We start from the raw sequence: 27,991 nt of genomic DNA on the forward strand, positions 1-27,991 counted from the left end.
CTTCCTTTAACCCCCGTTCCCCCAAACGCCCCTCAGCCGCTACCCACTCCCCCTCAGCCTCCTCCCCCCAGCTCTCCTCAGCCGCTGCCCGCCGCCCGTTACCGGCTGCGCCCCCCACACACCGCCCCCCCACCCCAACGGCTGCACCTCCTCTGCAACGCCTTGCACCGCCGCTCACCCGAGGACCAGACGAGAAAGGGAAACGGCGACAGGAGGAGGCAGGGAAGGGGCAGGAGGCCCCGGTGACAGGCAGGCCGGCCGGCAGCCCCTCCAACGAGCCCGCCTCCGCCGCTGGCCCCGGCGCCGCGCTGCGCCTCAGCCCCCAGCCCTGCCAGGGTGCGGCTTCGGCGGGCCGCAGGCCAACAAGCGCGCCGCCTATTGGAGGGCGCCAGGCTCGGCCACCAAGCCGCGCTCCCATTGGCTGTGGGGGCGGTGAAGCGGCGAGGCGGGAGCGGGCTGAGGGGAGGTGGCTGTGGGCTGAGGGGACCCTGAGGGGGCGCTGAGGGGAGCGCGGCCGTCAGGCGCCCAGCGACCCTCAGCTGAGCGGGGAGAGCGTGAGAGGAGCCTCCCGGCCCCGGAAAGGAGCTCTCCGTGCAGATGGGTCCCCTCAGCGTGTGGGGAGTTTATTGCGCACAGGCCGAGAGATAGAGGCAGAAATCGGGTAATCGCTAGGGGAGCGAGGCGATAAGGGGCCTGCCCGGCCCGCCGTGACGGTATCGGCTTACAGCAAGTCGAGGTCGATGCAGGTGCGCGGTGAGAACAGGCAAGCTGCGTTGCTGGAGAGAAATCTATCAAAACCTGAGGTATTTCAGGCAGTCAGGTATCTAGACTATCAAAACCTGAGGTACTTCAGGCAGTCCGGTATCCTCTGAGTGTTAAATTCCAGCGTTATGAGGAGTTGTGCACCTCAGCCTGGAAATCTGCAGATAAATTGTGTAGCTTGTACGTTGAACACCTGATCGGATCTTCCTAAATCACCCCTTCAGGCTTTCTAAATTCTCTGTGGAGCTGCGTGTGTAGCATAAACCCAAAGTTTGTTACTGCTAAAGATAACCCCCCAGATTTTAAGGTTTGCTTATTAGCTGTCTTTAGTTTCTGTACATCTTTACAATCATTTCTATGTAATTTTAAGATTGTTGCCTGATGCTTCTTTTTAGAAAGTGTATGTTATAGAACAGTACTCGCCTCAGGTTTTAATGACAAGCTGGGAGTCATTAAAACTTCTATCAGTTCTTTGTAACCCCCACCCCAAGTTATTCACATGATCAGAGGAAAAATAGGCTCCTGCTAGCAGAACCCAATGGGTACGGAGCCATAAACATCTCTCCCTTGGAATTTGGAAGGAATCAAGCCTGTTCCCACAACCTCCACTGAGGAAAGATATCCTGCTTCCCTGGTTTGCGCTTCCTGTCAATTAGTCTTCATTTGTTTGCTATTTATAATAGAAAAGCAAGTGGTAGAGATATATGTGAACTCGTATGTGAACTCCATCATGGAGAATGGTGGTTTAGTTGCAAAGAAGACGATAATTATTGCAAATCTGACAGCAAGACACTGCTGGATGCAGGTCTGCCTAATCAAAACACTTCACAATAGAACAGGTGCTGGTGTAATTACTAATAATTGGAAAATCATGTCTAAATTTTTTTTTTTTTTTTGATAGAACTGATGTTGTAAACCCTAATGTTTTGGGTTCGCTTCACTTATCTGGTATTAAGTCTTGTTAGACCTGGTAGAAGAGTTTATATACAAGATGCCATCCTCTTATCCTCGTTTGAAGTCAAATCAATGAGATGGAAGTTGCTCTGCACCTGCATGGTTCAGCCACCTGCCTCAGGCATCATCTTCCCCATGACATGTAGATGACCATGTATCAATACTCCCCTTCATCTTGGCATCTTCTTTACCTCTTTTTCCTTTGCATACCATAGCATTTCACACATAAAGCATTTTTAGTCTAGTAAAGTAAATGGGAGAACTGATCCATATCAAAACTTACTTAGCAAAAAAATCCAGTTTTATTTTAAAATTAATGGGTTTCTTTTCCAGTTCATTGCATGGCTATAAGAACACGAGTGCCAAGAAGGAAGGTGGTGTAGAGGTCAGATGCAGTGCCCAGGGAGAGGGCAGGATCATTTCTTTTGCTAGCACTGCTGGCTTAAAGTGTTCTTAGAACTACAGGGCACTGTGTCACAAGCAGTTTAGGCTGATGGAAGGATGAGTTTTATCATTACACCTGTTCAATCTAATGGCAAAATGCTGCAGAAGCTGCAGTTCTTTACCCCTCTTTCATGCTCTGCTACCCTCTGACCTACCCAAGGTCACCGTTCCTGCTCTCCCCTTTCAGCCTCCCCTCTGCAGCTTGCATCATACCCCATAATCCTGAGGACAGAGAATATATTGTTTCACCTGGTTGGAAAAATTCACCCAATGGAAAAATTGGGGGGTGAGGGTCACAATCAGCTTCCTGCTCAATCAGCTGACTCAGCCGGCTCACTTTGAAGCCTGAGGCTGCTATGGCCGATACATGAGGTTGTTAATGTTGCTAATTCCATTTTTGTCCTGACCAGGTTCCTGGACTGCCTCCTGCCCAGATGCCGGGAAGTCAGTGCTGGTGCAGAAGCAAAGGTAGGGTTACGTGGGTACAAGTGTGAGGGAGGGCACATCCATGCTACGTGGGTACAAGCAGTGTGAGCAGTATGCAGTACCGCTGAACTACGGCATCAAGGGAAATCTGAAAAAGCACTTCAGCGTTATTTTAGACATGAAAAACTTGTCTGTCTTTGGTAACTCTTACCTGTTTGTTTTACAGCATTACAGGTACAACAAAGAGTACAATAATAGGAACCGCATAGTGTTGTTAGTTTTGGTGTTTGCAATGTTTAAGAGGGGTGTGACCCCTCTTAATGACTAGGACAAGCTCATTACCTGTAGTCCTGCCTTTGCTGTGCACGTCTGCTTACTGGGCCATCAAAAAACAGAAAAACAGCACCACGTATTTACAGGCACTACAGTGTTCCCACCAGAAGTATCAGAACATGGTACTGGTTGGGTGGTACAGATGTAGCAGTTGCTGATTCCTCTGCAGTCTGTTGTTACTTCTAGCACGCTCAGGCATCAGCCGTGCTAGACTACAGTGGGTCACCCAGTCTAAAATAAAAGTCCACACAATTGTATTAATTTACAAATTATTTTAGTTTGGTGTTACTAGGTATCAGAAAAATAATACTGCACAGTTATTTCAGTGCAGCTCTTCACTTCGGCATTAGCACTTCTTGATGCTCAAGCCACTAACCTGTGAGAAGCATGGTACTTGGTTGGTGTCACCCATCTGGCATTTACTTGTTCCTTTATGTGGGGTGTAGCCCTTCCATGGAAGCAGTTTTAGGTTGGTTTTCTTACCCATAAAGGGGGACTGACAGTATCAAAATCCATCCTTCCCTCTTGGCCTGCCTGAACTGTTCTTTTCTGCCAGTCATTCTCTGGGCATTTCTGGGCAGGGCTTGCTTCCCTACTCTAGTCACTGGTTTTCATCTCATGCAAACCTTTTACTCCAGTTCTTGGACAAAGTTCTGATTCCTCTAAACAAGCCTGTATGTGAATTCATTACTAGTTGTTCCAAGGCCTTCAAAAGGAAAGCCTTAATTTTGAAACTTCCTTGAGAGATGCTGGTGAAGTGAAAGGCAGTCCCTGCTCAGCCATGCAAGACTTGAAGCAGAGGCTGGGTGGCCATAGACAAATACCAATTACCTTTGCAAAACACCCCAAGAGCTGCCCTTGAAGGGCTTTCAGTCTCACTGACGTGTGGGACTCTTCTGGTGCTGGTACAAGTGAGCCTATGCACAGGTAGCATTACTACTGAAAAGCTTAGGGGGAATTTTTCTTACGAATTACTGAAGTTAAATGCCTTTTTAAAAATGATTTCAGCTGTGTAGAGCAGTATTAATAATATGTTATGTCTTATGTGTGGTATTACTAAAGTTGGTCACCGTAGGTAAGCTTATGCCAAAAGCACTATTAGAAAGTTTATTTTTGTCCTGGCTACAATTCTGCTCTTTATAGGAGGGAGTTAATTTTTACTCATTTATATGAGGAAGGAGAATTTTCCCGAGGATTTGAAAATGGAAACAATCTTTAAGGTAAATTATATATATACCTTATATATTTGATGGAACAACTACATAGAGAAAAAAAATGCATCTACTTTAATCTCCTTCCACAACCAAACAAAATCACATCTGAGGTTTACTGGAACTGAAAAATAAAAACCAGAACTGAAGCACCAGATGGGGAAAAGGCGGAACAGCCAGATTTTTCGTACAACCTATTAAACTGAGAGGCCCAAGTTGTTCTTAAGTTTGAAAAATATTGACTTTATGTTCAGGGAGGAATAGGAGAATGGTTATACACTATTCAGATTAAATATAAATCTATCTTTGTGGTTCAAGCTAGTTAATAACAGTTTGTGTTATTGCACAACCTTCTTAATACCACTTGTGTGATAACGAAATAAAAGGGAGTAAAGGTACAGTGATTGTTTTAGCCAAAAAGAAAGAAAGCAAGTAGCCTTCTCTTAATAATGCTACAACACACTTTACAGAGGTCTTGGTTTGTTTTTCCAAAATCCTTTTCTAAGCAAAGCTGAGTCTTTTAATTGCAACGTCTGTGGCTTCGTAAGCATCACATGCTGCCTAGATGTACGTTCATTATGAGTTGCTTCTATACTAATTTTAGCTGAAGCTAATTCTAATTCTAGCTTCTATACTAATCCTAAAACTGATGAAGTTCTTTTAGTTATTCTGTCATACACTAGTAGCAGAATTGCCACTAACAGAAGTTATACCTTTTGAAAAGCTAGTACTTAAAAACAGGCCAAGTAGAATAAAACAAAGAAAGGACCAAAAAAAAAAAGATAACAGGGCAAGTTCAAAGTAATTAAAAGGGCTGAGAAACATGAGAAAAATATTTTAAATTATTTGTTTATTATTATTATTATATACAGGAGAAATTTAATCTTGGGGGGAAGCTTTGTAACATTAGAATAACAAATTTTGAAGTCCTTTGTATCCCATTTAATTTCAAAAAGGCACATTCTCAGCAGCATCCCCATGGTTAGGGTGTGGCTGGCATTTACTGGGAAAAATGAGCATGAATGCTAGCACATTGTAAATCAAAGCATAGCAGAATCACTGAGGCTTGAAACAGACAGCTTGGGAGTCCACACCTGGAACACGTTCCCTTATTTGTCCTGTAGGAAAGCGCTGTTCCCATGGAATAGACTGTTCTTTTTTCTGTGCTCCTGGGGTGTCCTGAAGGCTCGCTACTGGCCTTCAATTGCAAAACTCTGGCCATGCCAAAAAGCTTGCAAGGTCAGAATTTAAGTGCACGTTGGCCTTCCACTACAGGAACCAGCTGGATTCAGGTTGTAACCGAGGGAGTTAATATGACGTGGCTGTTAAAAAGTAAAGCACTCACTCAAAGAAGGGTTAGATACTTTAATCTGTTTTGTTTTCCTTTTCTCTTTATATGTCCAGAGACATAATCCTGCAAACAGTAATTACTGTAATTTCTGTATAAAACAATTTCATTTGAGTTATGCGAAGTAAAACTATATTAAAAACAATTCTTACATGGCCACGCATGTCACGAACCTGAGAGGCTGGATTAATTGCTTCCCTAGTAACTAGATCTGTAAGGAATGAGGTACAGATGGGAGATAGTAATGACTATCCTGCATAAATGCAGGATACAGATACAGGAGGGGAAATCCTTGGGGAGTAGATTTGGGGGTTGACTGTGCTACAAGACTTGCTACAGACCCTAAGCTCACTGATCTGTAATATTTAGCAAACTGAAGTGCTAAAGTGAACTCAAATGCTATCTAGTCTGTGAAAGTTTTAGTAGCGTTTATTATTTGGTAGTTAAGAGGTACACTGAGGTTTATTTTTATTTTCGTATAAGAACCTATTTAAGAGGCCATAATCGTGGTCATCTCATGTGCTCCTATTGCTCAAAAAAAAATTACTGCAAGATGTTGACTGTTTAGTAAGATACAAACTATTACATCACACACTTCGCTGCTGCTAGGTGAAGTATTTAATGTTCAGAACAACTCTTTAGTGCTTCATTATGTCAATAATTTAAGCACTCAGATGTCTAACATTATGTAAATTCGACCTCAAAGTAGGTATTTTAAGAGTAATTTAAACACAGGAATATAAAATCCAATTAATTTTGTCATCATCAAGGTTAAAAGAGATTCAGATGAGTAATGTTGCCAAAAAAACGTTGCTACTTATGTAAGAAACATGAGCCAAAAGATGTCTTAAGCTTCAAAGACCTGGCTCATCAAGTTTTTGCCTGAAGTTAAGCTTTAATCTCTAGCTTCTATACAAAGTCACTTAGGAATTATTTCTACCCAACTGCCTTTTCTATACGCATTTTGTAGCTGTAGTGCTGCTGCTGGGGCTCCTGCACGGAACAGGCTGACCAGCAGATGTCACCAAATTCAAACTAATCACACTCAAAGCTTCAGAAATCGTCAGTCCTTTGGAACTTTCCCAAAGCATGAGGAACCCGAGGGCAGGAATGCTCTCATTGCTTATGTACATGCCTGTACAAACTGTTACGTTCTGAGCTAGGAGATGAGCGCCAAGCTGAGCAATATGTAGCACCTGCATTTTCATAGGAAAATTCTTGATATCAAATTCCCTTTATTGTCCCTATGATTATGCTACATTGATTGACGGTTTCCTTATTTAAAACTGTGTTTTCCAAACCACATTATTTTTTTTCCCTAGAAAAGTAGCTCCCCCACAAATACCACTTTAAAAACTTTATTGGAAGTTTAGATAGAAAAGGCAAGATTTTTTTCACAACTAGTATAAACTATTTCAAATTGAGCATTAACAAACTCACAAACTGCATTTCTTGGCATGACCAAATGCTGCTTTTATGCTCCTCCCCAAGCTATTTTAAAAATATTGAGCTTACAATGGGTGTATATATATACATATACATACATATATATATATGCAAGAAACTGATTTGTGGTGTAGAAAAGAAGCAAGATGGGCTAGTGAGAAGTACTGGAGACAGACCCTGAGCCACATGCTCTAGCTGTGCTTTTCCTACCTACAAACACCAGTAACTTCATCTAATTCTTCACAAAATGGACTAGAAAAGCATGTAGGAGCAAAAGGATTCTGAAGAGAGCCTAAGTGATTGCAGATTTGTTTGGAACTCTTCTACCAGTATCTGGAGGAACGACCTAAAATGTCCCTACCAGTACTGCGTACCTTGGATTCTGGAGATAGCAGAGACATTTGTGAACAGTAGGGTTGTTAGGTGGTGGGAAATGGGAAGGCCCTCTCCTCCCCAGCAAGCTGCTGAGGAAGTCCTTTGGAGACTGTTCCTCTGCGATGCCTTTTTTTTAATGGTCATACTTGCACTTTGTGTCCACAGATAAAGATAATGATAAACAGCTAATTTCCACCCCTAGCCACACTGTTGACCAGAATGCCCAATTTCTCATAGTGTTGCTTTCACAAAGAGTTATTTCAAGAGGGCTGAAAACAAATTCTCTTCTGTTTACCACAATTACAAGCAAGAATATTAGAACACATACTCAAGAAGTTCAATGAGACTGCACAAAGTTAGGTGAATTGGCATTAGAAGTTTATCTTCTTCAGAAATACATACATTTGTATAAAAAAGGAAATTAACATTTACATATTTGCAAGTCTTCTATTATACAGGTAAAGACAGTGTTGTTTTATATGTACTGGATTACATAGGTATTTTTACTGTTGAAAAATTTTGAGAGTTATCTGATTGCAAAAAAATTAAATACCTGAATCAGGCCCCAAAAATAGCATATTATAATTACGACTGTCACAATGCAGTGAAGTCAGTTATTCCCAGAAAGAGAACAATTTACTCTGTAAACAGTACTTATAAATACTGTAAGAAACTAGACTTTGCCTAAAATACAGATACACACATTTTAAAAAGCCAACATTTTTTATGTGCTTTGTTAGATGAGCTTGCTTTACAGAGTGGATCACATCAGAGTAGTGAACCACAGGGACACTCACTGAATATAAAAGGAACTGCAAACTTAAAATATCCAGTATCCAACGATCTGAAATTTAAGTACTGCACATTCTTTAATTGATGCTCACAAAACCTATTATAGTGGGACCAGAAATCATACGACTGATATTGTGTATGTCTGTCTCAGACAAAAGATAGGAACCGAGGCAACAACGGCTGGCTCTGTGTATCCTATTATTACATCTTATTACAAAAGAGAAATCCCTTAGGGATTAAATTCTATTTTATTGTTTTCATAAACAAAAATTATTATTCTGTAAAAATTTTACGTTTTTAAAGCTGTCACCATTTAATTGTAATGAGATTAAAACTGGCACGTATAAACTTTGTAAAGGCAACAGAAAAGTGAATTTTATGCATCTGCATTCCGACTGACAGAAACCAGATAACTTCTCCTGTTTTATGATTTACAGCATTTTTTTAAAACGAGTCTCGAACATTAATAGAAATAAGATCATTTTGACAGTCCTTTTGAATTAACAAAGTTATTTTCACAGGTCATTAAAACAGCTTTCTCCTCTTTATTAAAATTCAGGGGTAGGGCAATTTCAGCATGACTATCAAGCCTTGTTTTTAAGACACCTGTCTCCAGAGTATGTGGGAATTAAAATTACAAGCACCCTGCTAACACTTATCATTGACAGTGCTGATAGTAAGTTAAAAACTTTTTATTTTTCCACACAACTACGAACTGCATAGTGATATTTTATCTTTCTCACAGCCATTAAAATATTAGACAGCTACCTTTCTGGTTCAGAAATAAGGAATGGGACTCCTATAAAGCCAAATCAGTATTATTCCAAGCCTATCTCAAGTGTTCAGAATTAAGTAATATGTGGGATGCCACAAACTTATCAGTTGGACAGTACCCCAATTGATCACTGCAGACATTGTAATCAGAAGTTACATTTAGGTATGAGGTGGCTTAAAACAAGCTGCATTTCCTGATCATCTTTACCTGTAGTAAACCAAATTATTTGCACAAAAGTCTCATTATTTACACAACTATACAAGTAATACAAAAAACTCTCAGTTAAGCACCGGTGCTGACTTAAGGAATAATACCTTCAAGTCAGAATATTAGTATTCCCCGTCACAAATTAATTCTGATGTACTTTCAGAAGTTTACCGTTTCCACATGGGTTGCGTTCACAACACTTCTTTGTTCATGTGGACATTGTTGTCCTCCACATTTCAAGGAGATTCTTAATAGCAGCAGTTTTATAAAAGGTTTACGAGTCCCGGATGGACTTCACAGAAAAGTCAGTTCAATTCTTTCTGCAAGTGGTGATCAAATCCACTGATCTGGATTGCAAAGTTTTAAAGAGTTCATTAAATGGAGTCCTAGTTCATGTGAGAAAAAGTGGTTGAAACGGACTCAGTTTCTGTGTGCAAACAACCGGAAGTTCAGGTGTGGTAGGAGTTCACAATTAATTCAAGGGCAGTAAGGAACCTGTTTTCCCTCCGCATCTGTGAATTATGCCAGCCACATCACCTTGGTTTAGAGTAACCATAAGGACACCGAAGAATCAGGCTGTCATGACTAGGTAAGACGTGAGTGCTGTAGTATTCAACCAGACTTCCCATGTTCAGAAACATGATGTCTGCATCCAGGTAAAACTTGCATTCCTGTTGTACAACAGCAACATACACAGTCATTAGCAGTACTGTTTCCTACTCAATGGTAAAAAACAAACAAACAAATAAAAACAGCCACCACTACCACCAAAAAATCATTATCAGAACTTCTTTCAGACAAGCTGCTGCTTTGCAAGCTTTGTCACTTACACAAATAAGTCCAAATTAAACTCAAGAATTTAATAGTAATTCCTTTAGAATTTGACAAGCTGAAATTTAGATTTGGACATCTGCAGCTACTTTGTCTTTTGTACAGTATGGCAATTGGAAGGCCCAGATCTTAGTACTCAAACTCTCATCCTAGAACAAATATTTGTAGATCCGCTTATTTTTACTTTTAGGAATGGGAAGAAGTTTCACCTTTGACTTGCTATACACGTACATACATTAGATTCATACATAGATACACATACACAAGAAGTACATTCTTAGTGGAGCTACTAACCTTTTCAAATATTCTGTAGTTTCTCACTTTTTCTGCAGATTGATCCCATACAACCAATACCTTAAAGAAAAATGCAACATAATCAGTTCTGCTGATAATCTCTTCCAAGTCAATGCATTATTAAGGAATAAAAAATTCAGTCAAGTTATGACAGTCTCAGATTTTCCTTCATTAAGGAAAGAGCACATTTAAGTTGTTAAGTACTTTCACAATATAAAAGATACAGGATCTCTAACTCAAAAAAAAAAAAAAAAAGCTTTTAGGGGGTAGATTCAGCAATTGCAAGTTACCTTTCCAGCCTTTGTAGATGAGTTCCTAATGCAGTATAATCCATTTTGTGGCTGTCCCCTTGGGCTAGTAGCTTTGAATGTCCTAAAAATAATACAGCAATTACATATGTTAGCATTTTATGAATCAGATAATTAAGATGTGTAGTTCTTGTAATTCCTATTGGAAAATCTTTGTTTCAGTTATAGTAATTCATAGTATATCTTATCTGATAGAATTTTACTGTTCTAGCATCTGAATCAGCAAAGCAGCACAGAAGACCTGGCTTTCTGTCCCATTCATCCTGGCAGAACAGCCATTTCCTGATAGAATAAAATCATTTTGCAATTACTATGTATTCTCAACTGATACATGAGGACTGACCTAACTCCCCCAGAAAGTCATTTTCATATTAAAGTAATTCAAATACTTTTCCTGTGTTTTTAAACAGAAGTTACAGATCTCAAAATTATTTTTGGACTACTGTTCAGTGCAGGATTTGTAGGACTTCAGGCAAGTGTTTCAAAGTCACACCTACCTTTCAACTTCGAAGGATTCTGAGGTATTAAGAAATACTGAAGTAGGCAGCCCAACCTGCAGGAAAATACAAAGAAAGTAAATTGCTGCATGGGCCAATGAAAACACAAAACGTTAACAACACACTATGCAGATAAGCTACAGCCATCAGTATCTGAATTAGTTAATGGTGCTTTAATCTTTACTTTATGCTTCTTACTCCTTTACATCAAATATTAGAGTACAGAATTTATCAAGGCATTCCTTAAAGCTGAGAACCACACAGCTTTGTGTTTTCAGAAGGCTCTTTTTTCTCCTGAAATACACCCCAAGCCACCCCAAAGAAAGCAAGAAAATCAGCCTTTTGAGAGCCAATCATCTCCTTGATCTTACTTTTTCGTAGTCGCCATCAGAATCATCACTCGCTTGGTTTGGCTTGGAGGGCACTGCTGGTTTTTCGAATGAGAAGCTTCTAAAACTCTGCCCATCTGGTGGTGATCTCCTGGCAGAAACAAAACAAAAACTGAAGGACATCTCCTCAGGAAAGCAGAACAAATATACACAAAACTGAAGGGATAATAAAACTAGAGCTAAGGAGGAAGTTTCAGTTTAGGACTTACCAGCCCGAGAATTACGGAATAATTTAGGTGTCAGGGACATGTTTCGACCTAAATTGTATCATTTAGTCCAAGCTCCTGTTCAGAGCAGGTCCGAATAGCTCATTGTGTCCAGTCGAGTATCTCCAAGTTTGGAGATAGCACAGCCTCTCCAAGTTGACTGTCCACAAGGTGAAAAGCTTTTCCTGATATCTAACTAATTTAATGTGATTTTTGTCTGTTGCCTCTTATCCTATCCCTGCAGATCTCTGAGGTCTTGCTCTGTCTTCTCCATCCCCCCATGAAGTAGTTGTAGAGAGCAGTGACATCTCCCATTGACCTTCCTAAAGGTTGAACTCAGCAAGTCCTCTCAGCCTCTCCTCACGTATTAAGTGCTACAGCCCATCAGACATCTTGGTGGCTGGATTCACTCTAGAAAATCAATCTCTTTCTTGTGCTGCCTTTGAAGAGTTGTTTTTTTTTTAATTATTATTTTTTATTTCTTCTTTAGAGGTGAATGATCCAATGGGCAAAAATATTTCCATCTGCCTCAGCACCATAGCCAGTTTCACTTCCTTTGCACTAAAGATGATCTTAATATGAGATGAAACATTTCCTGTCTCCAAAGAAGCCTAAAATTGTTTTTGTGGTTCAATGACAGTGACATGAAGCTCTCTTATTCATTGTGATCAAAGGCTTTTAAGTCTAAGGCACACCTCAAAGCAGACTACAAAGATTTGTGTAATTTAAAAAAAAAAAAAAACGTCGACTGCTTCTTTCTGAACAATTTCAGAAGTGAAATTCAGTGCAAAGTTTCCAGATAACAACAGATACCTAGGCAAACAAGCATGCCACTGAGGATAACAGGGATGGTGCTGGGAACAACAACATGCATTGATGAGAATCTGACAAGTAAACTCAGTGGAAATTTTGATAGTGGGTTCTATTTTTGTACTTACTGTAACTGGGGGCCTGAAGGCTTCTCTGGCCTAGGTTTGAATCCAGGATGCTGGTGGGCTGGCACAGGTGGTTTTGGAAGCACTGGTGGCACAAACAGTCCAGGTTTACCGTGCTCTTTTGGCACCTTGCTCTCTACTGTTCTTTCAGTTAACTGGGACAACTTGGGTTTACTGCTTGGCAGTGGAGGAGGAGTTCGTGGTGAAAGGTTTAGAGTTTTTAGCTTCTCACATCCTTCTGGAGTGTTGAGAACGTGTGATAGAGGAAGAGGTTCTGGAGGCAGTGAGCAAGGTTCTTTGCTACACATGGGCTTTTTGAAAAGAGGTAAGGGGGGCACAGGGGGTGGCTGTTCACTTGGTCTCCAGTTTGAGGATTGAATCTTTAGATTAGATTCAGCTCGGGGTTCTCTCACATTGAAGAGATCCTCTGGTTTGATGTCAGGTAGGCTTCTTTTAGGAGGTGGTGGTGGTGCTGGTCCAGCAGATTTGCCAGCAAAAGAATGTGACCTTGATTCTGAGTAGGCAGCTTTTCTGACATGAGGAACTGGTGGAGGTGGGTAGGCTGGGGGCAGCACCATGATATCTGCACAAAGAAAACATCCAGCAAACGTGGCACATTGAGGGGAAATACAACATGTCAAGAAACTAGACTCTCCAGGTTTATTTATGTGATTTACTAATATTTTGTTAGCACCTGATCTGATGGTTCCTGAAATGCTGGATAAACATTCAGCTTTCAGCACAACTGAAATGTTGCATGTAGTGAACTGCAATTTTATTCAGACATGGCTTGTGTGAACTTTGCAAAGATTTTTCTCCTTTCTTAAAAATAAAGAAGAACAAACTATATTAACAGCATTACCCCTCTTCCTGACTGATCAGCATATAGAATAGATGTCCTTCCAGGGCAAGAGACTTGCCAGAAACCATGCCCTAAAAGGCACATAACACTTTCTGTAAATTGTTACTGCTACTACTAAGCCATTTTGACCTCTCAAGAGGTCAAAAATATCTTTAATCTCCCTCAAGATTAGATACCTGTGCATTACTCTGGTTATTTTACCACCTGCATTGCTTAGATATGACTACAACAATGATGTGGCATTCTACATGAATATTACCTTCGTTGCTGGCCTTTTGTGGGGCCTTTGATGAAGGGAATAAAAGAAATCACTTACCATCTTTCACTATGTCTGAAGTATCTGGTTGTAAGTAAGACTCATCCTCTTCCTCCTGGTCGTAATCTGTAGACAACATTCAATGTGTCAGAGTCTGACAAGTACTAATGGAACCAAGTAAGAATATTTATTGCAACTATTTTTCATTAAAAAAAAAAAAAGTGGAAAAGATGGAAAAAAAATCTACCTCTCTGCTACATATAGTCTGTTTTCTTTTTTTTTTTAATGTCAATTAAAAAAGCCATTGCTTACAACACTGGAAGTGAGTTATATCACATATTACATTTTCCTCCGTCTTTCAAATTAAAGTACACTTTCTGGTGATACTTTCTAGTGGCATAGCCTTTCTCAGAAAAGATCAAATTGGTTACAGAGGCACAGCTACAAACTAATATACTGGGAAAACAAATTGGAAGAGTAAAAGCCTGACGACCCAGAAGCAACCCTATCGCAGTAACATGTGTGATGTTGCAGCATGGATGCCTAAGCAAGCCTCATGATCTACAGAACAATTAGTTGTTTTGCCTTGCTCTGGCAACAGAAAGATGCATCACAACAAATGACTTAAATTATTTCAGTGCTGCCTTTAACTGGAAGTCAGGATAATCAAGACATAAAAAAAACATGCTACTTCTAAGCAGTAATTTCTTATCATTGGCTATGAGAGGAGCCTTAAGGACAATACATAGTGCTTCCCCTAAGAAATACATTAAAAAAAAAAAAGAGAGGTTCTGATAAAATCAGTTAGCTGTTCTAATTTTCCTTATTTGAAGTCCTTCATGGCTTCTTCAAACATAATTCCTATCGTATACATCCCTTCCCTCCCATAAACACTGAAGTCCTAAACCACAATTCTATACAAAACACTGATGAGTGTTTTCCTCTGCTTTGCAACAATCAAACCGGATTTCCTAAGAATCAAACTCCCACTTTTTTTTTTGTCCTAGTCAGGAAAAATGGTCAGGAAATTCCTTTCAGGAAACGGGAGTACTTGCTCCAGTCAACTCTGCCCTTGGGGCAGAAATCTGAGAGGGCAGATGGGAAAATGCTTACTAAAGGAACTATCTGAACCTTGAGGCAAATATTCTCATGTTGGATTTTACTGTGTTTCTTGACTAAGAAGGCAGTTGTTGAAATACGCTGTGAATACCTATCTGACAGGCTTCCTATAATATCCTCATCTCTAATTAAAAAATAAACACGCTCAGCCAGAATTGTTTACTGTGAAGCAGCTCCAGCAACAACTGGGTATCAAACCAAATTGAAAACAGACCCTGCTAAGAATGAGATTCTTGGAGCCTTTCTTCAAATAGTTACTCAGTTTGAAAGTTGTTGAAGGATGTTATCCTATCCACTTCACATAGGCCATTTGTATGCCTAATGTGAGATATTCCTGAACTGGGAGGGTGATCCATTCTCTTTCATACTAAGCAGACTACAACAAAGACGCGACAACATCCCAATGCGAATCACTGCGTCTTCTGCAGGACAGATGAATCAACTTTACAGACAGTATGGGATGCAGCTAGCTCCACAACGTCTTACCACATTGTCAGAAGATGTTCTTAGGACATACTTTTAAGTGACTAACACCCTACTATTATAATTATATTCAATTATTTTCAATAATACTCAATTAGCATCAATTATTAGCAAAGACTTCCACACTACAACCTATGGACATACTCAAATGTTTCATCTTTTTGCTAGATCTACAGACTTTCCAACATGCAGTCTTAATAAAAAAAAAATAAGATAAAAAATAAGATTAAAAAAATAAGATTGTATTATTATGGGGTCAGACACCTTGCAAGGCCCAAATTTCCTTAGTCACCAGGTTTTATAACATAGAATATCCTGGTTTTGATTTTAAATTACAGCAGTTCTATGAACCTTGTAAAAATAAGAATTCATAGTTCTTGGATGCAAACTGGATCATATAGTTTGTTTAGGCTACTGGAATGGTACAGGATACTTCAAGATCCACAAGAAAAATAAAACAGATCTTATTTATAAGTGTCTAAAATTGTCACCTTCATTATCTGCTGAGTGGTGAGAATACTTGATATCAATGGGACGTTCTACTGAGCCGTAGAAACTGTCTGCATCAGAACCAGAGTCACTGCAAAAGAAAAGACAATCCCTTTTGCATCACTGTTATAGGTCTTGAAAAAATAAAGACATCCATTAGCAGGACCGCAGCACTGCAAAGTGATACTGGAAAAGCAGAAGCAATCGAATCCTGTACCAACAGCCAAATATGTTGCTGCTGTTATTTTTATTTTTCACATTTTAATTTCTCTTAGCAAAAAGATTGATATCTGTCTTAGTACTCTTTAAGCTCTTTACTAGGTAGGCCTTTCATTCTCGGGGCATACTGCAGCTGTTACTATTTAGCAGTAAATAACTTATAGGTGCAAAAGCCAAAACCAACACTATCAACAGCTAGTGCAAACGTGGAAAAAAGCAAATAAGGATTAAGTCTTCATACCTGAATTCTGTTATTGTTTCTTTCTTATCATGGTAGTGATCGATTTCCCTCCTCAGGGATAGCATCCAATTCTAAATAAACAAAAGCACAACATTTAACACATTGTTCTTTAAATCATTACACAAAGATGCACAGTATCTTTCCTCTGCATGGCCAGAGTGGCTGTGCAAGTGAAATATTTATGACTTTATGGAGGGATTGAGAGGACTTACTAGTCAAAATGTTTAGACTATCTAAGATCCTATATGAACGTATTAAAATATTAAAGTTTTGATCTGCAAATTTCAAGCTGTTACTCTTAAACCTGAGTATTTGCTCATAGTCTGCTTACAGGTAGGAGAGTTCACTGAACAGTTTTCATACTTTATCAAAGGTTTACAATACAAATTCTCATTCATTAGCTAAAAATAGAACCAGGAATATGAAGAAAGCTATGACATCTAGTATGCCACTTTAAGCCATTCCCTAAATTACAACTGGAATTCTCACTCAGTTAATAGTTAAAATTTCAGACATGATTTTAAGAGGAGTCCAAAGAACTAGAAATACAGATTTGGGTTATAGCTGCATGTCCAGTTCACATGGATTTTAGGGAAGTCAAGATTCACTTTCTTCTTTTGTGCTTTAATTTTCCTTGAAGTAGAAAGGTACCTTTCTTTCATCTTCAGATGAAGCAGAAAAAAACCACGTCCTGTGCTTCTTGCTAATGTGAACTAACTTGAAAGGAAACACATTGCTTGATGTCGTCTCCTCAGCTGCCCGCATAACCCTGAGAAATAGAATAACCAATATATAAAAGTCTGAATCTGTAAAGTTAATTCTGCTGTGCAAGTCATAAAGCTCAGAAAGCAGTTTTACCTGCCAGTTATGGCTGAAAATAAGTCCCAAGCTCAAGAAAACATCACCAAAATGCTAATATGTACATTTGGAGTACTTTTCAAAATAGTATAAAGGATAATGCAAGAGTGCTGACAGGAGAAAAAGGACTAGTTAAACCACCAGACAGACATATAAACAGATGTTTTGACCAGTTCAATAAACAGTTTTAATGAACTGTGTTAATTTACAAGCTTCACACCATGGCATGATGTATATTTAGGGTGCCTGTGATCCTTATTTCAGAAAGGCAGAGGAGAAATCACAACATGGGTTTTCCAAGAAAACAAAAGAGAGCTAATATTAAAAGATAACTTGATTTTTCCACTTCTGGCTTATAAGCACTACCTTACAAGACTAGATCAATGCACATGCTAAAAATTATGTATATTTTTAAAGTTTAATTCAACCTCTTCCACAAACTACATTAGGTAAGATTTTTTTTTTTAGTCTTTTCCCCAAATGTATTCTCAAATGAGAAACTTCTGTTCTATCCTCACAGACACAAAAAAACTATTTGCAAATGCATACTATAAAGCTTTGGAAAAAAAATAAGGAGACTAAAATTCTAATACTGTGGACAATCTGAAAGTAAAATTTCTAAGAATTACTCAGCACAAGCCATAGAGAAATCTGATCTAAGATTTTACAATCATTATTGGAACTTTCTGGTTCCTAAATTTTTAAACTTGCTGATTCCTCATATGATACAAAATTTCTCTAAGTCCTATTTAAAGAAGGTGGTTTGCAAACCTACAAAAATAACATTTGACTTTTGGTTAGGTACTAAATCGAAACAAACATGATTTTGGAAAGAAGTGAAAAAATAAATAAAATCCCATCAACACTGTAGATGGCACTAAGAGCAAAATTATTTCAGAATTAGCTACTGCATCTTTTCAGAACCCCAACCCCAATTTGAAATTGCATGCTGTAGTTTTCTGCATCAGTCCAGCCTGAAACAAAGCCACAAATTGAACTACAAGTTATTTCACTTGCTAATTTAAGACTAACAGGGATGTTAATACAGGAAATGCCCATCCTACAGCTGGGAGGGATAGCAATGCTTCCCACATTCTGAGTCACTGGACAACTCAGCACTCTCTCACCTGCTGTCCACTCTTAACATGTAAAGGCTATTGAATGAAATGTGCAAAATACAAGTTCAGGGAACCTTAGGGCAACTTGTTTTCACATAGCCTTATGCAAGCACCCAGTCCAGCGAATGAGAGTTTCTTTCATTTCAAGTTCTTTTTCAATAATGCTTATATCTGTCCATAAAACTAACCATGACGTGGTCCCAGTTCCAACCAACGTCTCTACAGGTTACTAAAATACAGATATATGAAAAGCAATGAGACAGTCTCTAGTGTTCACAAATTCCTTGTCATTTTTCATATAAACATGATTATAGAAGCCAGTATTGTGGCCAAGTTACAGTACAGGTTGCTTATACAATTTCAGCTTTAATTTTTCTTAGACATAATATTCTCAGCAGCATTCCCAGAAAATATGCCATTGTTGTGGCCAGTTAAAAGCCCTCCCATTCTAACGAGAGAGATTTCCTTATCCCACAAGTTTGAGAACATCATGCAGTGCAAGGATAACATACGTGTATGTTATATACAATAAAACTGCAGGACCAATATTGTGATATTTCTCTACATTCTGTATCTGATCAGTCCTTTCTTAGCATCAGTTGCAACAGCAGTTTCCTCAGGTTCCCATGGACTGCTTTTGGTAGGCTTTGTACATAACCTGCACTCAGGAAGATCCTTATGGTACCGGTTAACTTGAAAGCCATGTATTTGTCTTCAAGCCAAGAAGCAAATATTAAAATTTATAACGTGTAGTGGAATAGGTCAGACATTTTTGCACATGCATTCTCTCATTTATCACTCCTGTAGCTGATTCAATTTTGACACCGATTAGAGTCAGTGAATCAGGAGCTCTCTAAGTGTTCCTTTCCTATTCCTTTCTGTTTTTCTGATGATCACTGGATCACACAAGAACAAAGATCATTTGTCTTGAAGAATCCACATCTACCTGTCCATGCAAAGTCTGCATTAAATAAGGAACAAGCACAAACCCGTTGCAATGGTTGCAAACTTAACAGCTTTACTAGAGAAATTACAAAAGATAATGGGTATACACTTGCAAAGTACTTAAAACTTCATATATGCAATTTGAAAGGAACTTGGAATTTGAGATCAGTGCTTAATCCAAACAACAGTGATAGCTGAATTTCCCTATTCAAAATGAAAGGCAGCTCCCACCCCATTAAGGAAAAGGCCTTTGGGTGTTAAAGAAGTTCTTTGGAACTCACCTGTTGTAACCATTCAAAGAAAATGCACCCTGTGGAGATGCAGATGTGCTGCTCTTAAAATAGTAAATACATCCCTCATGGATAATCACGAATCTCAGTGGCCCTGAAAAGATAAAGAAAAAAGTGAGCAAGATATAAATTAAAAGGCAGTACATTACTCCATTCTTACACAATAGCCCTCCCCAAGTTAAGAGGTCCTAATTACTTTTATAAATCTTTACAAAAAGGCACAAGCTATTTGAGTGGCAGCTGGCTGATGACCAGTCGCATGCAGCGCTCCATTTGCAGAGTTTCAGGACTGAGGGCAGTATTTGCTTCCCTCATTTGAGAGGCAGCTGGTCAAACAGTTTCAAAAGAAACCTAAAAGACTGCAAGCCTGACCTCCACCTGTGCTTTTTTACTGGAGGAACAAGCTAACATAAGAGTGCAGCCCAAAACAAGATGGGAGGAATGTAACCACGGGCTACAAGTACATATTTATGTTCACCCCAAAATCATAATAGTATTTTTCTCAGAGGTGGTAATACATACATACATAAAGCTGGCAATAAAATGGTTGTTTTGGTTTTTCAAAGCTAGACGAGTGCCAACACTCCTCCTTGTTTTATCAAGGACAGTAATCTTTGCCCTTAGTTGTATAAACACAGTTTAGTTATAAACAGGTATAGCAAATGAACAGAATATAAATAAATCCAAAGTCTTAAATTTTCTCCAAGTAAATGGGTTCTGATCCCCAAAGTAATTACTGCTATTAAGTACAGCGTAATCTCGGCAGTGAGAAAATTTCCAATTCACAATATCAGTAGGAGATGGGGATATTTTTCTAGTATCAAATAACCAACTGCAGAAAAAGCTGAGCACTAATTTCTTTCAGAAAAAAAGTATTCTAAATTGATACATATCCCATCTGCTTCTGTCTTAAAATCTTACTTCTGAAGGCCTTGACAATAGATTAAACCAAACACAACAAACTCAACCACAATACTTATAATCTAAGACTTAAAATTCCAAAATAATTCAAGCAAATTCTTTCAATACATGTCTTTCATACAAATACTCCAATAAAATTATAATCCAATACAAAGTAAGATGAAGACTGGCTTCATTAAAGAGCTTGTTAACAGGAAATGTGTTTATGGCCCCAAAGGCAAGGATTTAGAACATTTAATTTAGTTAATACCTCATTCAACTTACATTTCAAGATCTGCAGCTGGGTGCCTCCTTTTTTATGAAGATATCCTGATTTGGTCACTCCTCCAGGCATTGTCAAAAGGTTTTGTGCTCCAATTGCCTTCATTGGGACTGGCCAGACCTGTTCTTCTGAGGCCATCGTTCTGCAATTTACATTAATTAAGAACTGTTTAAAATTTAGATTTTACTTTAGGAAACGAGTACTGAGAAAGAAAGCGTATTTCCTCAAGCAAGTTTTCCAAACGACTAACATGGTTCAGCAGTCAAGTAAGCACCACAGACGGGTGTTCATAGATTCCAGGAAGTTTGCGAGGTATAAAAAACACGGCGCAGAAAGTCCCGATTTATTTTTATGCAGTTCTCAAAAGTGATTGACGGGTGTCGAAACAATAGAAGAGTGTTTAGTAAATGTTACTGAAGTATTTATATTTTAAAGTGCCCCAGATGATAACATAGAATTAATCAAGGCAAGTGGCTAGAAAAAAAAAAATCAACTTCTCTAAGGTTCTCCACCACCATGTGTGGACACAGAATGTAATTTTCTGGACATTGAAGGAATCAACAGTGAGATTTTAGTAACTGTGGCATGCAATACTCCTAACCCCTCACACTTAGGTCTTTTATTCTAAATTACAGCATTAGAATATTATCTTATACAGAATGTCATATGTGACCACATCCAGTGCAAATCAAGTTCATCTCCGATTGCTGCAAACAACCATTTAATTTATATATCAGTGATTAAGGCCACACTCCACCAAGCACTTCTGCAGTTACTGCTCTTTCTGCTATCATCTTACAAAAGTTCCCAAGAAAACTATTTTTTTAAGCAGCAGTTTCTTCTGTTGACATATCACTGCGACCCTTCTTCAGCTGGCAAAGGAACTGGGCTAAAAATCCAACTGTGTAATAAATAAAAACATGCACAAACTGAACTGACCTAGACATAAAATGGTCTGTTATGCTCAGGTGTAGGGCTAGAAACCCCTGCTGTTAAGGGGCAAACTAAGGAAATTCCTTTGTGAATAAAACCAGTTAGTCTTTAAGAAATTGAACAGTTTAGAACTGGAGAGCTTTAAGTGAATCCTGTTTGCTTCTCCTTTCCCGGTAAGGGACAGTAACTTAGGTCATCAGCATAGCTCAGTACAGGAACCTAAGAGCCAGTAGTAAAGTACATAACCACTGCGTAAGCATCAGAAAAAACTGACTGATAGGGAAGTCGATTGACCTTTTAACGGATCAACCTAGGATTTAGTTCGACCTGCTCATCCTTTGCTGACAATGCACGTATGGGAAGGGGTGGAAGTTACTAACAATTTCTACCAGGGGAGTTTAAACTCCATGAAATTCTTTAGGCAGCCTAAAAACTTAAACCATAAACATCAGGTTTTAGTCCCCCAGTTTTGTAAAACATGGGTCAAGCAGAGGAGACGGGATGTAAAACTCTAGAAAGGTTCTCACAGCAAACACGATGGCTTCCTAGTGTTCCTCCAGTAGCTTCCTATTCACCAGAAGTTAAGTTACCTTTGCTGTATTCAGCTATATCCTTCCTTCTGCTAGAGCTCTTCTACCTCCCTGGTTTTATTACACAATTGAGATCTTTCCAAGCTGCGTTATGCCTTCCTCCTCCTTGCAGCAGTGTATTAATGGGCCCAAGAAGTGGCTACACAGAGCTTTTAAGAATTAATAAAATAGTTAAAGAAAAAAAAAAAACCTCTAAAATTCAGAAAAAGAAAAAAGGCAAAAAGAACAAAAAAAGGAATCCTTCAAATTATTATTCCGTATCTTGCAGAAGAGTCAAAGTGAGGAAAATAGCATTAATCAGCTGGCTGCTGTCATCAAACTACACTGCAGTACTGCTAAGAGTGATTTCCTTCAAATGAGGAACACAAAGGCAGGTCCCGAGCACTCTTTTTCTTTTAAGAGCAGGCACAGTAACATCCAAACATATGAAATTAATTTACAATTAAGTGATTTCGGTCTGTTTCTAGTTACATTCGGAAAAAAAAAGATTAAGCAAAAATGGAAACTTTTTATTCAGCCAGATACACTCTGAGCTCAGTTTTCTTGATCTAACCCTACCATTAGTCTCAATGCCATCCAACAGTTTCAAGATCGTTGTGGGTTTTCAAATGCTGTGTGCTTGTTTTACAAAGAACAAGAAAGGCCTTAGGACTTAGTGTTTGGAATGAAACAATAATCCCAGTGTTATTGTACTTAAGTTAAAAACATACCAGAAAATGAAGAGTTAAATACCTCGGGGAGGTTATCCAAAACAAGCAGCAAGCTGAGATTTCTAGGGCCCAGTAACAAACACTGGGGACAAGGGTATCCCTCCCTAGGTAAATACAGAAAGCACAAATATTTTACTAGGTCATGGTGGCCTTCTGCATGGATAACTCAGCTACTCACTGACCTGTGCCTGGGTGCCGCACTTTCTTCACCTGCTGAAAAGCCAGAATATCAGGAAGACAAAAAAATAAATAAATCATGGAAGCACAGAAACAAAGGAAGGCGTAAAGAATCCAGTTCTACAGTGTGATTACGGGATTTAACTGAGTGGGAAGGACGGCAGAGTATCAGGTTCTGCTTCCTCTATTCACAATCATTTTTTTGTTTCTGACTACTTACAAGAAAACAGCCCTGAGAACAGAGACCAAACCTTAGCACTTCCCCATCCCAGCTACGTGAACAAAAAGGTGTGGCTGAACCCCATGCAGGCAAGGACATGTTTTATGAGTTTAAGAGACCACCAAATACCAGGTTTTCCAATGGGTTTAGGGGCAGCTGTGCATAAATGCATATTTTCTGGGTCTCACTGTGGCTTTTACCACTCCTCATCACATGTGTAGGCTCCTCAAGTACTTCAGGCCAAAATTACAGACACACAGGGATGACATTGGTATTCGGGACTGAAACATTTTAATTTGGTTGCAGATTGTCTTTTTTTTTTCCCCCTCTTCTCCTCTCCACCCCCACCCCACTTTTTTTTTTTTTTTTGACAGTACAAAACTATCCTAGAAGGACAGTAGATGCTGTTTTCCATGATTCTGCTGGAACAAAGCTGTCAGAACCATCTGTCCACAAGGTTTTTGTTGTAGAGGTGGAATAAGGAAGAATGGATGCTCTTGAAGATTTTTCTGGTTTTAGCATTGATACTAAGGTCATCTTTAGCTCCCTGAAATGGTTCCTTCCACTCTTGATCTTCCTCTTATAAAAGTTTTTAAAATCTGTTACATGAGGAGCGGATCAACGTCCCATCACCAGCTGTGCTCAACAGCAAGCACTGAAGTCATCGCTGCAGAGCCTGTGCACTCTGTGGTCATTCAGAACAGAAAGATAATTCCAAAACATGCTTTTTATCCAGTTACATTCTTGCCCTACAAGCCAAAGACCCCATTGCACATTTGCAGCCCAGGTGCCTAAGCAAAGCCTCTTGCATTGAGCAGACACCAGAGACAACAGAAAGGCCCACTACATGCCATCAGCGCCTAGCCATGCTCTCTGATGGCAGTCCTCTCTTACCTGACACAAGGTAACATCACTCATGCTTTGTTTTGTGCAAGCCTCATACAACAGTCACATCTTTATTCTTATTCCCTCTCTTGTCACCAAGGGACTAGATACATAGTTTTAAACTTAAGTTTTCCATTAAGTCCCCAATCCATTAGAAATGCCTATTAAATCTACCTTATCCCCCCAAAAAATAGCACTGAAATGAATGTCCTGAACCAGAGGAGGAGGACAGCAGACAGCAAAAGGGCTTCTTCCATTACTTTGTTTCTCAGAAGATCCACAGGGCAGTTCTGTGTCTGTGAGGGAGATGGCAGACACTAAAGCATAGCAGGAGAGACATTGTAGGAGTCTGCAATGTATTGCTGATATATCAGTCGAGCCAGTCCAAATCTACCTGGTATGAGTATACCTTTCTCAAACACTATAAGGATTAGCTACTTTTTATTTTAGATAAAAGCACCTTCAAAGTCACGATAGAGTGAAAAAACACGAATTTTCACACGTCATGGCATACACTTGGTAACACCAGTCTGATGCAGAAATTTCTCCAAAACCATAACACCTATCAAACTCAAAACTCTGAATGGAGAGCAGCCTCATGTTGTTGTGTAGTATGCAAATGTACACACCCGTGAAGTAATTTTAACCCATCCCCTCCTTCAATGCATATAGAACAGCCAAATTTGAGTCTAGGGCATAACTGCACGGGCTAACAGTCCCCCCATGAGTACAAGTACAATTCTGCTGCATAAAAAAAATCTGGAGCACATTATGGAAGAACACTTACCCCTTTTGGCCTTAAGAGCTATTGGTGTTCAGCCCAATTAAAGCAAATACAGGCTGATTCAACTAAAGATCGCATCCTGCAAAAGCCATGAGCTCTCAGTTCTTACTGACCTTCAGCAGAAAATATGGCCAGTGTGTTCATCCCCATGTCCTGCAGCATATAGGCATAAAAACATTGCTGAAGCTACAGCTGCCAAAAGTTGTGTTAAAAGTTTTCACTTGTTACAGTAATATTTATGGTCTGTACTGGAGCCCAGTTTGCTCATGCTGAAAACAGCAACAACAACAACAAAAAAAAACTGCCTCTGAAGCTGCATTAAAAGAAATTAAATCTGATCTGAAGTTGTCACAAGAATCTCCATGCAAATTATGTCTGAGAAAACGTTGGATGTTATGAGATATAATGGAATTGAATCTTCAATTCTATTTTGAAAGTAAAACCTAGCAAAGCAGGATGCCGATTTCCTTCTGAGCGTAACTTACAGTAACAAACGCATTCCTCTTGTAATGCAGAGGAAGACTGGAATTTCAGTCTCCACAGAAGGCTTAGCCAAAAATGAAGCAACATTGCATATACAGAAAAACTAAAATCTCCAATTTGCTCTCAGCAATTCTGAACAGAAAATAATTCTCCAATTCAACCATCTACGCATTTGCCATCTGTTTGTAAAACTGTTTTCTGCAAAAATTTCAGGTCTCTTTTCCATTTGTTAAATATTGTTCAGTATTTCTGAAATCCTCTTTCACATTTCTCCCACTTTTTGGGGTTACATATTCTGTTTCTTAATACTTCTAACAGCCCCTTTCACAATAGTCTCTCAGAAGGATTAACAACACAGCAGAAGAAATAAATCTTACAGGACAAAGGAAATAGAGAACTAAGCCTGACTAAGATGCACGCTATAAATAAGTTTACTCAGTTAAACTTGCTTCAACTTGCTTTTCTCTTCAGGTGAGCATTTCCAACCAACGTACTCCTTACCCCTCTCCCCCCACTCCCCTTCCAGTTCTTTACCCTTGAAGTTTCTGCCTAAGATGCACAAGTTAAAACTATTTTTCCTAAATACAGTTTTATTCTCTCAGTTTTAGTCCGCTCTCTGCCTAAGAGGAAAGAAGACAGAAACATAAGCCAGAAACATGCACTAACCTTGTGACCATGCCTGATCGACACATAGCTTTTCTGCTGACACTGTCCCCAAATGATTGTTTCCTTTGCGATGACAACGCCATTAGCAGCTTATGACCCCTCTCAGGCATGACAGGCACATCTCTGCACTTCTCTGCTCTTTGCGTGTAAAACGTTGAAAGTGCCTGCGAGAGCTGCTGTACACACGAAAGGAAAAGAAACCGTGCCCCAGCTGCTTGTGCATCTGCGCTGCAGTGTGGCCAGAAGGGACGCCGAGGCAATGACTTGTTTCCTTTGTTACTTCCTGTTTCCCCCCACTGTCAGTGGGCAGCACTGGCTCTGTCAGATTTCCCAATTTCCCAGAGAGGCTGCAAATCAAACCATGCACGCATCAAGGCTCCGTGAGACGGCAAGCCAAGCAGCGGAGGGGATTTTCCAGTGTTCGCTCGCTTCCTGGCCACCCTTCGATCAACCGCTTTCCCATGGGAGGAAAAGAAGGTGGGCTTTTTGTCTCGCAGCGTGCTCTCACACCGGCAGAGGCATGGTTCAGAAACGCTGCCCGTGCTTCTGAAGAGCTCGTGCTTCAGGTATTGGCACCGCACCACAAAATTATGATAAGAATTTCACCTCTGCTTTCCCCCCTATAGCTGGAGCTCGTCCTTCCCTCTCCAACCCAATGGCTATTTAGAAAGATTGCGCAGCTTATACATGCTTTGGAGCAAGTCTTGTCTGTACATCTGACACCACACAAACCGCAAGAGGCAATAAAATTCTTATCCAAGGGGCTTACAAAAGAGCAACAACTCTACAGGACAAGTACCAACAGCTGATGATGAATAATAAATGCCGTTGTTTTATACTGGGAACAGTATTATTTTCATTTGGAGCTCTTAAAAGAATTCATATGTCTCTGTCTGGAGTTAGCCAACACCCTGGGCTAAAAAGTTCAAATAAGACAAAAAGAACTAGTGTATTTCAGAGCTATCAACAAAACTTACATAAGCTGATATGCTGAGTAAAGCTCGTTTTGTGTGTTTTGGGGGAAATGGCCATGACTCTGTACTCCAGAATGGTAAGAAGAGGTTTCTATATAATGTCTTTTCTTTTTGTAAACTACTCAGTAGCCAAAGTACAGAAGAAATTAACATTTTGGATACTAACATGGGATATAAAAGCAGATCTCAGCCTTCACCTTAGGGCACCTACATGCACTCCTTCCATACCCAGGCAAAGTAGGAAGGGCAAGCAGCGTGAAAGCATCACACACATGCTGTCAGCTGAAAGGAGCAGTGTATCAGGATCAACATCGTGATGCTTTTTAATACAAATCAATACTCAGCTGACTTAGTGGTTTAATTAACACATCTTTCACAGATAGAAGCTACAAAGGATACTACATGTCAGTGGTTTGTGAATTAAATTCATTTGTTCTACCCGCTAGAAGATGAAATAGGTGATACTAACACTTAACAAATAGTTTAAAGCAGCCCTTCCTCTCCCAGTTCTCTGCTATGTTCTGATTTTCTCTGCTGTCTCAGCATACTCTTCTAAGCTTGCATTACCATTTTGCAACCTTTATCTCTACCTCATTAAAAAAGCTACCATCAAAATGGCAGCACTGAGGAACACTGCAGACCATCACTTCCGAACACCAGTTCCTCCTTCCCTTTTCTGGCCTGACACACCTTAACTCTTGGTTTTCCCCCTCCAAGGTTTGCAGCTATAATACCATGCTCTTTGGCCTCCGCAGTCTCATTTTTAATTACATTTCATATATCCAACATGTTCCTGAAATACTGCTTTTTCCATTCTACTCTTTCTGATGTCCTCTCCATTTCTTCACATAAGGGCTCAGAAATACAGGGTTTTTCATATCAACTTCCAACATCCCATTTTGATTTTTCTGGCGATTTCCAACAGTATCAAGAATGAATATGGAGTTAGAACAGAAGCCATTTCACACTTAGA

The 27,991-nt window shown here is 39.5% G+C and overlaps 2 protein-coding genes and 1 long non-coding RNA gene across 22 annotated transcripts in view; 1 reads left to right on the forward strand and 2 right to left on the reverse strand.

Annotated features, from left to right (window-relative positions):
- The window catches only part of ADD1 (adducin 1), a 59,880-nt gene extending 59,552 nt beyond the window's left edge, over window positions 1-328 (reverse strand). For 4 of the 18 annotated variants that reach the window (XM_035325710.1, XM_035325720.1, XM_035325718.1 and 1 more), the window contains exon 1: window positions 179-325. The gene's annotated coding sequence lies outside the window, so the exon portion shown is untranslated. Of the gene's footprint in view, window positions 1-178 lie in introns of all 18 variants that reach the window. The other 14 variants (XM_035325712.1, XM_035325711.1, XM_035325723.1 and 11 more) reach the window with 6 other exon arrangements.
- Window positions 329-476: 148 nt separating this feature from the next.
- Window positions 477-26,894, forward strand: LOC118166639. The gene is made up of 3 exons (XR_004750640.1): window positions 477-803; window positions 2,571-2,628; window positions 25,981-26,894. It is a non-coding gene; the product is annotated as an uncharacterized LOC118166639 (long non-coding RNA).
- Window positions 7,656-27,991, reverse strand: part of SH3BP2 (SH3 domain binding protein 2) — a 37,342-nt gene continuing 17,006 nt past the window's right edge. The window contains exons 1-13 of one of the 3 annotated variants that reach the window (XM_035325726.1): window positions 26,045-26,182; window positions 20,599-20,738; window positions 19,405-19,507; window positions 16,854-16,971; window positions 16,203-16,273; window positions 15,745-15,833; window positions 13,712-13,777; window positions 12,537-13,116; window positions 11,375-11,480; window positions 11,004-11,059; window positions 10,489-10,570; window positions 10,199-10,258; window positions 7,656-9,744 (exon numbers count right to left, since the gene is read on the reverse strand). In XM_035325726.1, coding sequence (XP_035181617.1) covers window positions 9,607-9,744; window positions 10,199-10,258; window positions 10,489-10,570; window positions 11,004-11,059; window positions 11,375-11,480; window positions 12,537-13,116; window positions 13,712-13,777; window positions 15,745-15,833; window positions 16,203-16,273; window positions 16,854-16,971; window positions 19,405-19,507; window positions 20,599-20,738; window positions 26,045-26,154 — 1,719 coding nt within the window. In that variant the 5' untranslated portion in view covers window positions 26,155-26,182 and the 3' untranslated portion in view covers window positions 7,656-9,606. Of the gene's footprint in view, window positions 9,745-10,198; window positions 10,259-10,488; window positions 10,571-11,003; window positions 11,060-11,374; window positions 11,484-12,536; window positions 13,117-13,711; window positions 13,778-15,744; window positions 15,834-16,202; window positions 16,274-16,853; window positions 16,972-19,404; window positions 19,508-20,598; window positions 20,739-26,044; window positions 26,183-27,991 lie in introns of those variants that run through there. The other 2 variants (XM_035325725.1, XM_035325727.1) reach the window with 2 other exon arrangements.

The sequence above is a fragment of the Oxyura jamaicensis genome, chromosome 4 (assembly GCF_011077185.1).
Source record: "Oxyura jamaicensis isolate SHBP4307 breed ruddy duck chromosome 4, BPBGC_Ojam_1.0, whole genome shotgun sequence".
In the NCBI taxonomy this organism is placed as follows: domain Eukaryota; kingdom Metazoa; phylum Chordata; class Aves; order Anseriformes; family Anatidae; genus Oxyura; species Oxyura jamaicensis.